This window comes from Ostrea edulis, chromosome 3, assembly GCF_947568905.1.
Source record: "Ostrea edulis chromosome 3, xbOstEdul1.1, whole genome shotgun sequence".
Taxonomy (NCBI): Eukaryota; Metazoa; Mollusca; class Bivalvia; order Ostreida; family Ostreidae; genus Ostrea; species Ostrea edulis.
In genome coordinates this window covers 93284451-93296347 of record NC_079166.1, presented here as the reverse complement: position 1 = coordinate 93296347, position 11897 = coordinate 93284451, and the positions used below count along the sequence as shown (strand labels likewise).

The 11897-nt window shown below is 38.5% G+C and overlaps 2 protein-coding genes and 1 long non-coding RNA gene across 6 annotated transcripts in view; 1 reads left to right on the top strand and 2 right to left on the bottom strand.

Moving 5' to 3' along the window:
* Positions 1–11897, top strand: part of LOC125652354 (uncharacterized) — a 270302-nt gene that overhangs the window by 141161 nt on the left and 117244 nt on the right. The window lies entirely within an intron of this gene.
* Positions 746–8243, bottom strand: LOC130053013 (uncharacterized). 4 transcript variants are annotated; one of them, XR_008801444.1, is made up of 4 exons: positions 7284–7975; positions 4801–4932; positions 2885–2983; positions 746–857 (listed from the first exon to the last, which is right to left on the bottom strand). XR_008801444.1 is itself a non-coding variant. In XM_056159440.1 (3 exons), exons 1-2 carry the CDS (start codon positions 7811–7813, stop codon positions 4848–4850), a joined length of 615 nt encoding a protein of 204 aa, XP_056015415.1. In that variant the 5' UTR covers positions 7814–7975; the 3' UTR covers positions 746–857; positions 4801–4847. The 4 variants fall into 4 exon arrangements, 1 of the variants encoding a protein (XP_056015415.1); XR_008801443.1 differs by having other exon boundaries at positions 2857–4932; positions 7284–8243; XR_008801442.1 differs by having other exon boundaries at positions 2885–4932; positions 7284–8243.
* Positions 9638–11744, bottom strand: LOC130053019 (uncharacterized). The gene is made up of 2 exons (XR_008801453.1): positions 11486–11744; positions 9638–10396 (listed from the first exon to the last, which is right to left on the bottom strand). It is a non-coding gene; the product is annotated as an uncharacterized LOC130053019 (long non-coding RNA).

Below are 11897 nucleotides of genomic sequence, written 5' to 3'. Positions count from 1 at the left end.
CTTGCCTTCACTACTGTCAGACAGACAGATATAAATTAATCAGAAAAACTTGCCTTCACTACTGTCAGACAGACAGACAGATATAAATTACTCAGAAAAACTTGCCTTCACTACTGTCAGACAGACAGACAGATATAAACAAGATGTACTGTGAGCAATGCTCACTAAGAATACCACCGCTTACCCCAATCTCACAAAGGGTGTTGTTAATAGGTATAAATTACCTCTTTCCTGAGTGTCAAAATATGGTATGCCTTTGTAAAAGAAAATGGAAGATATAGTACGAACACAAATCCATGGCATCAACCTATAATTTTGACCTTGAGATCAAAGGTCAAGATCATAAAGAAGGCATGAATATAAATGACACATAGTCTCATGGTGATACACCCATGTCCTATGGTATGACTATGTCAAAACCCTATAATGAATTTTGACCTTGAGGTCAAAGTTCAAGGTCATATAGAGGTCATGAAGGTACTCGACACATTGTGTCATGGCGATCTACCTGTGTGCCAAATATGGTATGCCTAAGTCAAAGAACAAAGAAGTTATGGCCCGGACACGAATCTGCACAAACAGACAGACGGATGGACAGACAGACAGAGTGATTGCTATATAACCCCCATAACTTCGTTCAGGGGGTATAATTAATCAGTAAAAACTTGCATTCAATACTGTCAGACAGACATACAGATATAAATTACTCAGAAAAACTTGCCTTCACTACTGATAGTACTTTCTCTTTTGATGACAATTTCTTTGCGGCTTGGTAAATAAGCGCATCAGGGACAGAAATGATATTCTGGTTCCCAATAGTTATCACTGGATCTGAGCTCCAAAAGTGTTCACGTCCCCTGAAAAATAAAAATGACAAGAATCACACAAAGATCCCAAGGTGAGACGAATCATTAACAATTCATAATTATTGTGTTCAATTAGTAAATTGTTAAATTTCGTCTCTTATTACAGCATTAAATTTAAAGCAAATTCTACCACAACATGGTTTTCTGTCATATCCCTACACGATCTAAATCAAAATTAGACCATTTGATCCACTCAATCTTTGTGTAGCAATAGTAGGTGACGGGATCAAAGGATCTAATTTCAAGTAGATTGCTCACTACATCAAGGTCTATACATCTTTTGACACTATATCGCAAGACGGCGATTGAAATGTCATGCGAAATTACTTGTGTCAAACGAAATAAACTCTTTCAAGGTGTAATGAGCCACTTTAAAATAGTAGCTTTGAATGAAACTCATTTCTGACCAGATTGAATCTTGTGATGCATGTTAAAAATATTTCTGTTGATTCAGAATCATTCCCTGGATGCCCATATGTTACAGCACAGACATCACCCTGCTCTGCTTAATCTAGTTACATGTAGGAAACCCTGCTCAGCTTACTCTATTTAGGAATACCTGCTCAGCTTATGCTATTCAGGAATCCCTGCTCAGCTTACTCTAGTAAGGAATCCCTGCTCAGCTTATTCTAGTTAGGAATCCCTGCCGGTTTAATCTAGTTAGGAATCCCTGCTCAGCTTACTGTAGTCCGGAATCCCTGTTTAGCTTACTCTATTTAGGAATACCTGCTCATCTTATGCTATTTAGGAATACCTGCTCAGCTTATGCTATTTAGGAATACCTGCTCAGCTTACACTATTCAGGAATCCCTGCTCAGCTTACTTTATTTAGGAATCCCTGCTCACCTCACCCTAGTTAGGAACCCTTGCTCACTTTACTCTATTTAGGAATACCTGCTCAGCTTAGTCTATTTAGGAATACCTACTCAGCTTATGCTATTTAGAACTCCCTGCTTGCCCTACGCTTTTTGGGAATAATTGCTCTTCTTATGCTATTTAGCATCCTTAATCAGCTTACGCTACTTAGAACTCCCTGCTTGGCTTACTCTATTTCGGAAAACCTGCTCTGCTTACGCTATTTGGAATCCCTGCTCAACTTACTCTATTTAGGAATCCGTTTCTCGGCTTACTCTATTTAAGAATCCCTGCTCAGCCCACTCTAGTAAGGAATCCTTGCTCAGCTTACTCTAGATAGGAAACCCTGCTGAGCTTACTTTATTTAGGAATCCCTGCTCAGCTTACACTATTCAAGAATCCATGCTCATCTTACTCTATTTAGGAATCCATGCTCAGCTTACTCTATTTAGGAATCCATGCTCAGCTTACGTTATCTATAACTCCCTGCTTGGCTCTAGTAAGGAATCCCTGCTCAGCTTATTCTAGTTAGGAATCCCTGCTCAGCTTACATGATACAGGAATCTCTGCTCAGCTTACTCTATTTAGGAATCCCTGCCGGCTTAATCTAGTTAGGAATCCCTGCTCAGCTTACTGTAGTCAGGAATCCCTGTTTAGCTTACTCTATTTAGGAATCCTTGTTCAAGTTACTTTAGTAAGGAATCCCTGCTCAGCTTACTCTATTTAGGAATCCCTGCTCAGCTTACTCTAGTTAGGAAACATCCTCAGCTTACGCTATTTAGTAATCCCTGCTCAGCTCACGTTATCTATAACTCCCTGCTTGGCTCACTCTATTTAGGAATCTCTGTTCAGCTTACTTTAGTAAGGAATCTCTGCTCAGCTTACTCTATTCAAGAATACCTGCTCAGCTTACTCTATTTTGGAATACCTGTACAGCTTACATTATTGAGGAATTTCTGCTCAGTTTATTCTATTAGGGATTTCTGCTCATCTTACGCTATTTAGGAATCCCTGCTCAATTTACTCTATTTAGGAATCACTGCTTAGCATACTTTAGTTTGTTATCATTGCTAAGCATTCTCTATTTAGGTATCCCTGTTCAGCTTATTATAGTAGGAATCCCTGCTCAGCTTACTCAATTGAGGAATTTCTGCTCAGCTTACTCTATTTAGGAATCCCGTGGGGATCCGGGTCGAAATAGGTCCTCAGTACCCCTCGCTTGTCGTAAGAGGCGAGTAAATGGGGAAGTCCTTCAGATGAGACTACAAAAAACCAAAACCGCATGTCACAGCAGATGTGACATGATAAAGATCCCTCCCTGATCCAAGGCTGTAAGTGCCGAGCATCAGGTCTAAACTTTACAGCCCTTCACTGGCAATGATGACGTTTCCATGAGTGAAAAATTCTCAAGATTCGGCCATCAAACAATATATACAATTAACCAATTGGATCATTAGAGCCCCTAATGACCCCATCTACATCAGCAAATTGAATTACCAGAGTGTATCTCAGGATGATGAAACAATTCATGGCATTATTCATTTCAATACAACTGCTTAGTTTTATTTCTTTTGCAAGTTTTGGTTTGGTTCACTCCTTAATTAATATATTACATTAAACAAGAGACCCAAGTGCCATAACGCTCACCTGAGTCACCCTGGCTCATATTTAAAAATGTTCTCTATATATTTGTATCCAAAACTTTGATCCCCACTTGTGACCCCATCCAAACCCTGAGAGCCATGATTTTAACAAACTCAAACCTGAAATATGTCAGAAAGCTTTCAGGTAAATATCAGCTTTTCTGACTCAGTGCTTCTTCATAAGAAGATTTTAAAAGATTTTCCTTATATATTTGTATGTAAAACTTTGACCTCCTCTGTTGGCTCCATCCAACCCCCAGGGGCCATGCTTTGAACAAACTTGAATCTGCATTATGTCACAAATCTTTCATGTAAATCTCAGCTTTTCTGCCTCAGTGGTTCTTGAGAGGAAGATTTTTAAAGATTTGTCCTATATATTTGTATGTAAAATTTTGATCCCCTATTGTGGCCCCTTCATACCCCCGGGGCCATGATTTGAACAAACTTGAATCTGCATTATGTCAGGAAGCTTTCATGTAAATCTCAGCTTTTCCGGCTCAGTGGTTCTTGAGAAAAAGATTTTTAAAGATTTTTCCTATATTTTACATGTAATAATCTGATCCCCTATTGTGGCCCCATCCAACCCCCAGTGGTCATGATTTGAACATATTTGAATCTGCATTATGTCAGGAAGCTGTCATGTAAATATCAGCTTTTCTGGCTCAGTGGTTCTTGAGAAGAAGATTTTTAAAGATTTTTCCTATATTTTACATGTAAAACCTTGATTCCCTATGGTGGCCCCATCCAACCCCCGGGGGCCATGATTTGAACAAACTTGAATATGCATTATGTCAGGAAGTTTTCATGTAAATATCAGCTTTTCTGGTTCAGTGGTTCTTGAGAAGAAGATTTTTCTGGTCCAGTGGTTCTTGAGAAGATTTTTAAATGACGTACCCACCCTATTTTTGCATTGTTGTGATTATCTCCTCTTTGAAACTTTCAAAGGGACATGCCGCTTCATTTGAACAAACTTGAAAGCCCTTCACCTTTACCCAAGGATGCTTTGTGGTAAATTTGGTTGAAATTGGCCCAGTAATTCTTGAGAAGAAGTCGAAAATGTGAAAAGTTTACGACGCCGACGACAGACAATGGACAAATTTTGATCAGAAAAGCTCACTTGAGTCTTTGGCTCAGGTGAGCTAAAACGATCAAATTTGCATTGTTCACAACAGGATTTGTGGAAACTATATTGGATTTGGCTAATTTAAAACTGTTAATATTGTACTTTTTTTGCATCTCTAAAGCTAAATTCATTCGTAGAATAATTCAGTTATAGCTCAAGTATCACAATGCCTGCTATATGGTTGGGGTATCAATTAGTTCTTTTAACCAGACACAGACTGATGGGCATATATGTTAACTTCGAGCCCTGGATAATATCTATGTAATCATGTATACTAGAAGCAACATGAGTTTAATTTTAGATGATGACTTACCTTATTTTTAAATCAAAGATCCTGATAAACAACATGAAGAGTTCTTGTTACATTCCTTCTGTCACGTCTGTGTTGTCACTTCTAACCATGTACAATAACTGCTCACAAAAATCTTGTAATCGGCCATGGATACTGCAAAATACAAACATAGACGTTCATTTCTTTTGTAAACAGATGTGTATATTCAGGAAGGGAGAACACGCAACAGACCGGGATTCAAACCCAGGCCCCCTGAATCTATATCACAACAGACCGGGATTCAAACCCAGGCCCCCTGAATCTATATCACAACAGACCGGGATTCAAACCCAGGCCCCCTGAATCTCTATCACAACAGACCGGGATTCAAACCCAGGCCCCCTGAATCTCTATCACAACAGACCGGGATTCAAACCCAGGCCCCCTGAATCTCTATCACAACAGACCGGGATTCAAACCCAGGCCCCCTGAATCTCTATCACAACAGACCGGGATTCAAACCCAGGCCCCCTGAATCTCTATCACAACAGACCGGGATTCAAACCCAGGCCCCCTGAATCTCTATCACAACAGACCGGGATTCAAACCCAGGCCCCCTGAATCTATATCACAACAGACCGGGATTCAAACCCAGGCCCCCTGAATCTATATCACAACAGACCGGGATTCAAACCCAGGCCCCCTGAATCTATATCACAACAGACCGGGATTCAAACCCAGGCCCCCTGAATCTATATCACAACAGACCGGGATTCAAACCCAGGCCCCCTGAATCTATATCACAACAGACCGGGATTCAAACCCAGGCCCCCTGAATCTATATCACAACAGACCGGGATTCAAACCCAGGCCCCCTGAATCTATATCACAACAGACCGGGATTCAAACCCAGGCCCCCTGAATCTATATCACAACAGACCGGGATTCAAACCCAGGCCCCCTGAATCTATATCACAACAGACCGGGATTCAAACCCAGGCCCCCTGAATCTATATCACAACAGACCGGGATTCAAACCCAGGCCCCCTGAATCTATATCGAGTGAGCTATCTGGTGATCGAATCCGTCCGAGAACAAAACTATACATTGATCAGCTCTATCTGCTAACATCCAAGTCAAAATTAGGGTAAGGTCAGTAGAAAATGAACAATTGCTTTTGCTGTAACCTTATCTTAAGAGTACACAAAGAAACATTCTGATTTTTATCATACGTACATCAACACACTGAACTTGAGGGGCTCATTTGGTTTTTTTACTATTGATTACTGTAAATTTCAGATGTACTGCTTTCACACATTTTATAATGATTCCTTGAATGATGTGTTTAAAACATTCTAGAGTAACAGTATAATCTAGGATTAGTCAGGGTTCTCAGAATACATGGCAAGTTTTAGACCAGTCACCGGACCCCCATAAAATGTCAAATATAAACCCCTATTTTGACCCTAAAGGTCAGAATGCATACAACCTTGAATCTTCTGTCTTGTAATACATGACCCCCATGCAGGGTTGGCAAAAAAGTGGTCAATATGAGTATTGACCGGGCCGGTGGTCAATACTGGTTAAAACTGGTCAATTGAAAATTATTTGGTCATTATATAGTTTGTGTTATTTATTTGAAATGTTTAAGTAAATAATGTACAAATGACTCTGTTGATTGGGGAAGATGTCAAAGTGTCTGTTCAAATTCCTTAGTTTAACAAGAACTACCTATAAGTATTGTTTTATCAATCTTCATTTTAACTGTTGAATAAACATTTGAGGGGGTGGGTTGGTGATGTTTTCATAACAATAACAGGCACACTGGTCATCTCTGGTCCCAGCCTATGCTTATTAACACCTGTCAACTCTGCTTTCTGTGTTCAGGTAATGTCCAGCTACCTTTTATTCTTAATCTGTCCAGGTACATGTATTCAGAAGTATGTCTCCAATCGTCAAGCTATGCTATAGAACTGTGACCCTCTGGTAGGTACTGAAGATATTGTGGTCAGATTCAGCAAACCAAATATGTTAAACTTATGAAATTACATTTGATTATCTAATGAAAAATATTAATCAACAATTGATCTATACAATGCAAAGACTTAAACTATCTTTAAGAAATGTACAAAAATAGGAAAATGGACAGTTTAAATCACAATTGACCAGTATTGACCACTTGGGGAGTATTGACCGGGACGGTTAAAACCACTTAAAACCGAGGGCGGTTTTAACCGCCCAACCCTGCCCCCATGTCAAGTTCTTACAAAATACCAGTCCGGGGCCCTTGATTGGTCAATAAAATATCTTGAATCTTCAATTTGCTTGTATTAATCGTTTTGTTTGTATGATTCTTAGGCAGTTGTTTTTGTTTTGTTTCTTCAAAAGGTTTTTACTTTTTATAAATTGCAATATTAAAAGTTTGACTGTATCCCTAGCCCCAGAGTCATTATCTGACAGAGTTCACAAACTTGAATTTTAATATCTACATTAAATATGTATCTGTGCACAACACATACGTTTACCTTCCACAAGCATCTGCAATAAAATCTTTAATTGTTTCATTCTTTCCAACTATATACAACTTTTTCCATTTTTTCATCCACTTTCCGAAAGCTGTTTCACGGAATGGTTTTCTAAGTTCAACAATCAATTCCTGAAGTTGTTGTTTAGGTACATTAAATATGGAATCAGCATCCATTGTAAACACATCCGTACATGCTTTTATACAGCAGTGGTACTTCGCAGCTAGTTCAGGGTCCCGATATCCGTAAATATCTGCAATAACTTCAGGTAGAGTGTGGGTGTCATTATTTCTCAAAAAATCCGTGTATTCACAAGTAAATACACATAAAGGTGACGTCACAGAGCCATCAACAGTCACATGAATCTGCGATAAATGTACCCCTATCCACTCACTCGTTTTCTGTGGCAGTTCACGGATCGCCGGGTCTGCAGGACTCACAGTTGAAGTTACATAGTCATTGTCATGTCTTCTTTCGGATTCGCTCGATAGAAACTTCTTTCTTGGAGATTCGCACGTGGTTTCATCCATATCAGCCGCACGCACGTGTATCTTGGGGTTAGGCTTAGTGATGCTCGTGTTATGACGTCCTGTGAGACTGCCGCTGGGTGACAAAACAGAATTCGTTGTTGGAACAGTCACATCGTTCTATCTCAGCGCCATCTTGTGTAAACATGACTATATTTCGGTATCACGGCGTTTCGGTACCGGACGTTTCGGCACCGCAACATTTCGGAACAAGTGTTGTATTCACGTATATGTAGGGATTCTAAAAATCATTGTTATTTTATTCCTTTAGATCTGGTATATGTATTTCCAAATTTATAATTGAAATTTTATTGTTTTATTTAATGTTGATCTGTAGGGAAAGCATTTTTACACGTGATATCAACTTTGATACCTCTTGTCTGTTTCACGATCGCAGTGGAAATTGAATTCTATCAGGTACCAAATTTATGGTCAGATATTGGGATTGCGTTTCTTTGATTTGGTTATGCTTGTACTCCCATAAGCAATACAAAATAGAGAGTTGGGAAAACACGGACCCCTAAATAGACTAGAGGTGGGACCCCAGGCGCGAATCCAGAATTTTTTTCCAGGGGGGGGGGACCTTTTCACAAAATCGAACCCGTGATATAACTCATTTTTCTTATAAATCGTTATACTATAATTTTTTTTTTATATCTTTGCAAATTCTAGGGGGGGGGGGGCTCTAGATCCGCGCATGGACCCGATGTCTAGGGGGAGTAAGCATCCCATGACGACCGACCACACCCGCCGTTAGCCCTATAACTTGATCAGGTAAACGGAATAATATGTTGTCAATTCAATTGAATATAATTTCTCTGATATCAACATCTAGATGTACGTTGTATGTACGACTATTAGAAATAGTGTTGATGACGGTATCATTTTAAAAATAGAAATGGCAACAAAGCAAAGTAGCATAAGTAGAGGAAGATGTTACTTGACTAACTCATTCTAAAAGAAAGATTTGGAATGCTTTTTAAGGGAGGTATCATGTTCTTAGTTATTGGAAACAACATAAATTCTAATGAATTTTAAATTTTATTTTTTTTTGGCTCAAAAGGCAGCTGCCTCCTCCGCCTCCATGTAATTTACGGCCCTGGGATGTCTGTATACTTATGTTTATGTCGAGTTTTTACTTTCATTTTAGATATAAGGAATTACAGATAATTTGTTGGGTATGCGGGCATTTTCACAAGTCAAGGGTTATTGATTCGTTACCTCGCACTAACGAATCAATAACCCTTGACTTGTGAAGATGGGTATGCGGGGTGATTTTAACTAAGTCTAAATCTGTTGTACTTCACCTACACTACAGTTGGTAAGGGATTAATGAGTGAAAAAAAAAATTCTGAGAGAAACATAAAACAAAGAAACAAACAAATCATTTTTTTTTTTTTACTATTGTTTGTTTATAAGCTGTGTTACTCCGAATTCGACAATTCTTCACTCTTAAGGAGGCGTCACGAGCTGTACTAGAGGAACTGCTACAGATTCTGGTCATTAAATGGCGCTTTTGTCTGATTGAAACCTCATGAAGTATCAAGCCACTTTGTATGTGAAATATTCAATTTTGTAAGAAAAAAGAAATTTGGCTAGCAAATACCTTTTTTGTTGAATTTCGGAAATTAAAAGGAGTCCTTGTAATGGGACAAACGTCCGCCCCGGTTTTTCTTTGTTTTTTTTTTTTTTTTTTTTTTGTTGTTTTTTTTCCCTGAGCACATTAAGATTCTAGGGCAGGCTCCCTACAAAACACGTTATATCCGGCCAATGTTAGTTTCCTTCAAATTCTCCTTTCTACCTAAACATGATACCAATGACAACATATATCGCTCTGTTCTATTATCCTTTTTATTGATTTTTTATTTAAGTAACACAGTTACAACGTAAAACATTTTAACCAATCACCGTACTCTACCCAACCTTGCGAGGTTTGTATTGTACATGTATATCTGACAAACGGCTTCTTAGATTAAGTTCCGAGTAACATCACCCAATATTTACCTTATAGAGGCCAAGCTAACTAGATTAACCTTGTCCCGCGCAGTGTGAATGTCAGAATGGAGTCTGGGTCTAATCAAACACTCTATCACCCCCCCCCCTCCCCCGATTATTATTCACATCAATAACTCCTCCCCCGATTATTATTCACATCAATAACCCCTCCCCTGATAATCATTCATATAATAAGCCTGCCTCAAAGTTCATCTGTGACGAATTATCTTTTTAACCAATGAAAGCGTTTCTTTCGGTTGTTCTGGAAGTCAATGCACTCAACTATTCAAGAAATATGTACCAGTTTTTATTTCACCATTTGGGTATTTTGAAGAGCTCAGTGCTTGCTATGATGGCCACCTGAGCAGATTTAAGTAGGCTGTTACTTTTGGAGTCAGTGTCACTCTGAGCATTTCTTTTGTAATCATCAGCGGCCCGAGTGTTTCTTTTGTAATGGTTGTCAGTCTGAACATTTCCCGTGAACACATTCCCGCCGTTATCCGTCTCCTCGGACTGTTTCGGACTTTTACCGGATTTTTGGTTTGATGACCTTACTGCATTAACAATGACCCCAGTGACGACAGCGATAATCTATTGAACAGAAAAAAATGTATTTAATCTTTAACTGTAAAACAGTTATTATTTGTGTCAGAGTTACTATTCTTATATTTCTATCAAATGAACCCTAGCGCAAACATCCGTTCTTCCAAGTACCCCATTGGAAACAAAACTTCGAGCTTTCATGGGTTATCCTTGGTATGCATGTATGTTGGTATGTATGCATATACCAAATAAACACTTATTTTACTTCTCCTGGGGGGGGGGGGGTGAGATATTATATATGAATAGTATTTCATTCATGTATATATATAGAAAATATGTACATAAGATTAGACAGCAGGTATAATGCCGATATAAACCTCTCCATAGGTGTTAGAATATGTATGGTTTATCTTATCTTTTTCGATGAACACAAAGATCCTGTTACACTCATTTTATATTGATCAATTTATTGTGTTGGTATATAGTGTATCTTAGTGACAACATGGCTTACATACACAACCATATATAGCATACACACAAACAGGATATAGCCGTCATTGAGTCTGGTCACAGTCACTATTTATCAAAGTCTGGAATAAGTGATGATATATCAGATCTAACCGTCATTGAGTCTGGTCACAGTCACTATTTATCAAAGTCTGGAATAAGTGATGATATATCAGATCTAACCGTCATTGAGTCTGGTCACAGTCACTATTTATCAAAGTCTGGAATAAGAGATGATATATCGTTCACCTATATGAATATTCTCCTTAAGCAATGCAACGAACTTCACTTGATCACAATCTGAGGCCGGTAAGTGCGGTGATCTCTCTCTCTCTCTCTCTCTCTCTCTCTCTCTCTCTCTCTCTCTCTCTCTCTCTCTCTCTCTCTCTCTCTTAAATTTACTATCATGGTGTAACATATTGGTAGAATAAGCAAAAATAATAAAGAAATATTAAAATCAATCATGAAAACAATGTCTAATCTTACTCAATCGCGAACTAACGTAAATTTATCTTGTGTGTATGTTGTTCAATCGTGTTACTGCGTGATTTACAGATAACGCTAAACGTAATATTCAATACAACCACCTTTCTCGTTATTCAGGTTCATTACAGAAATTTTAACAATTACCTCAATCAAAATATAAACTGATGCTGCCAAACATAAATCAAAGGACCATCCCCGTGACAACTCCGTGTAATCTGTTACAATGAGCATACACCCGGCAAATCCCAGAATTCCTGTCGGTACATATAAGAAAAAAGAACAATAAATAAAAAATAAAAATTTCTCACACAGCAAATCCCATAATTTCTGTCAGTAAATATAAAGAAAAAGAACACCACCTCCCCCCCCCCCCAAAAAAAAATAAATAAATAAGAAAAGAAAAGACTCACATACAACAAGAACGAGTCAAACACGTGTCAAATCGTCATTTCATGTTTCCCGAATAATCTCTAAAACACCAAGCGTAGTCACTTGTAAGAATAGAAAAACCGCTAAGAAATACCTATCTAATTATAAATACCTTAAAGTGCGTAAA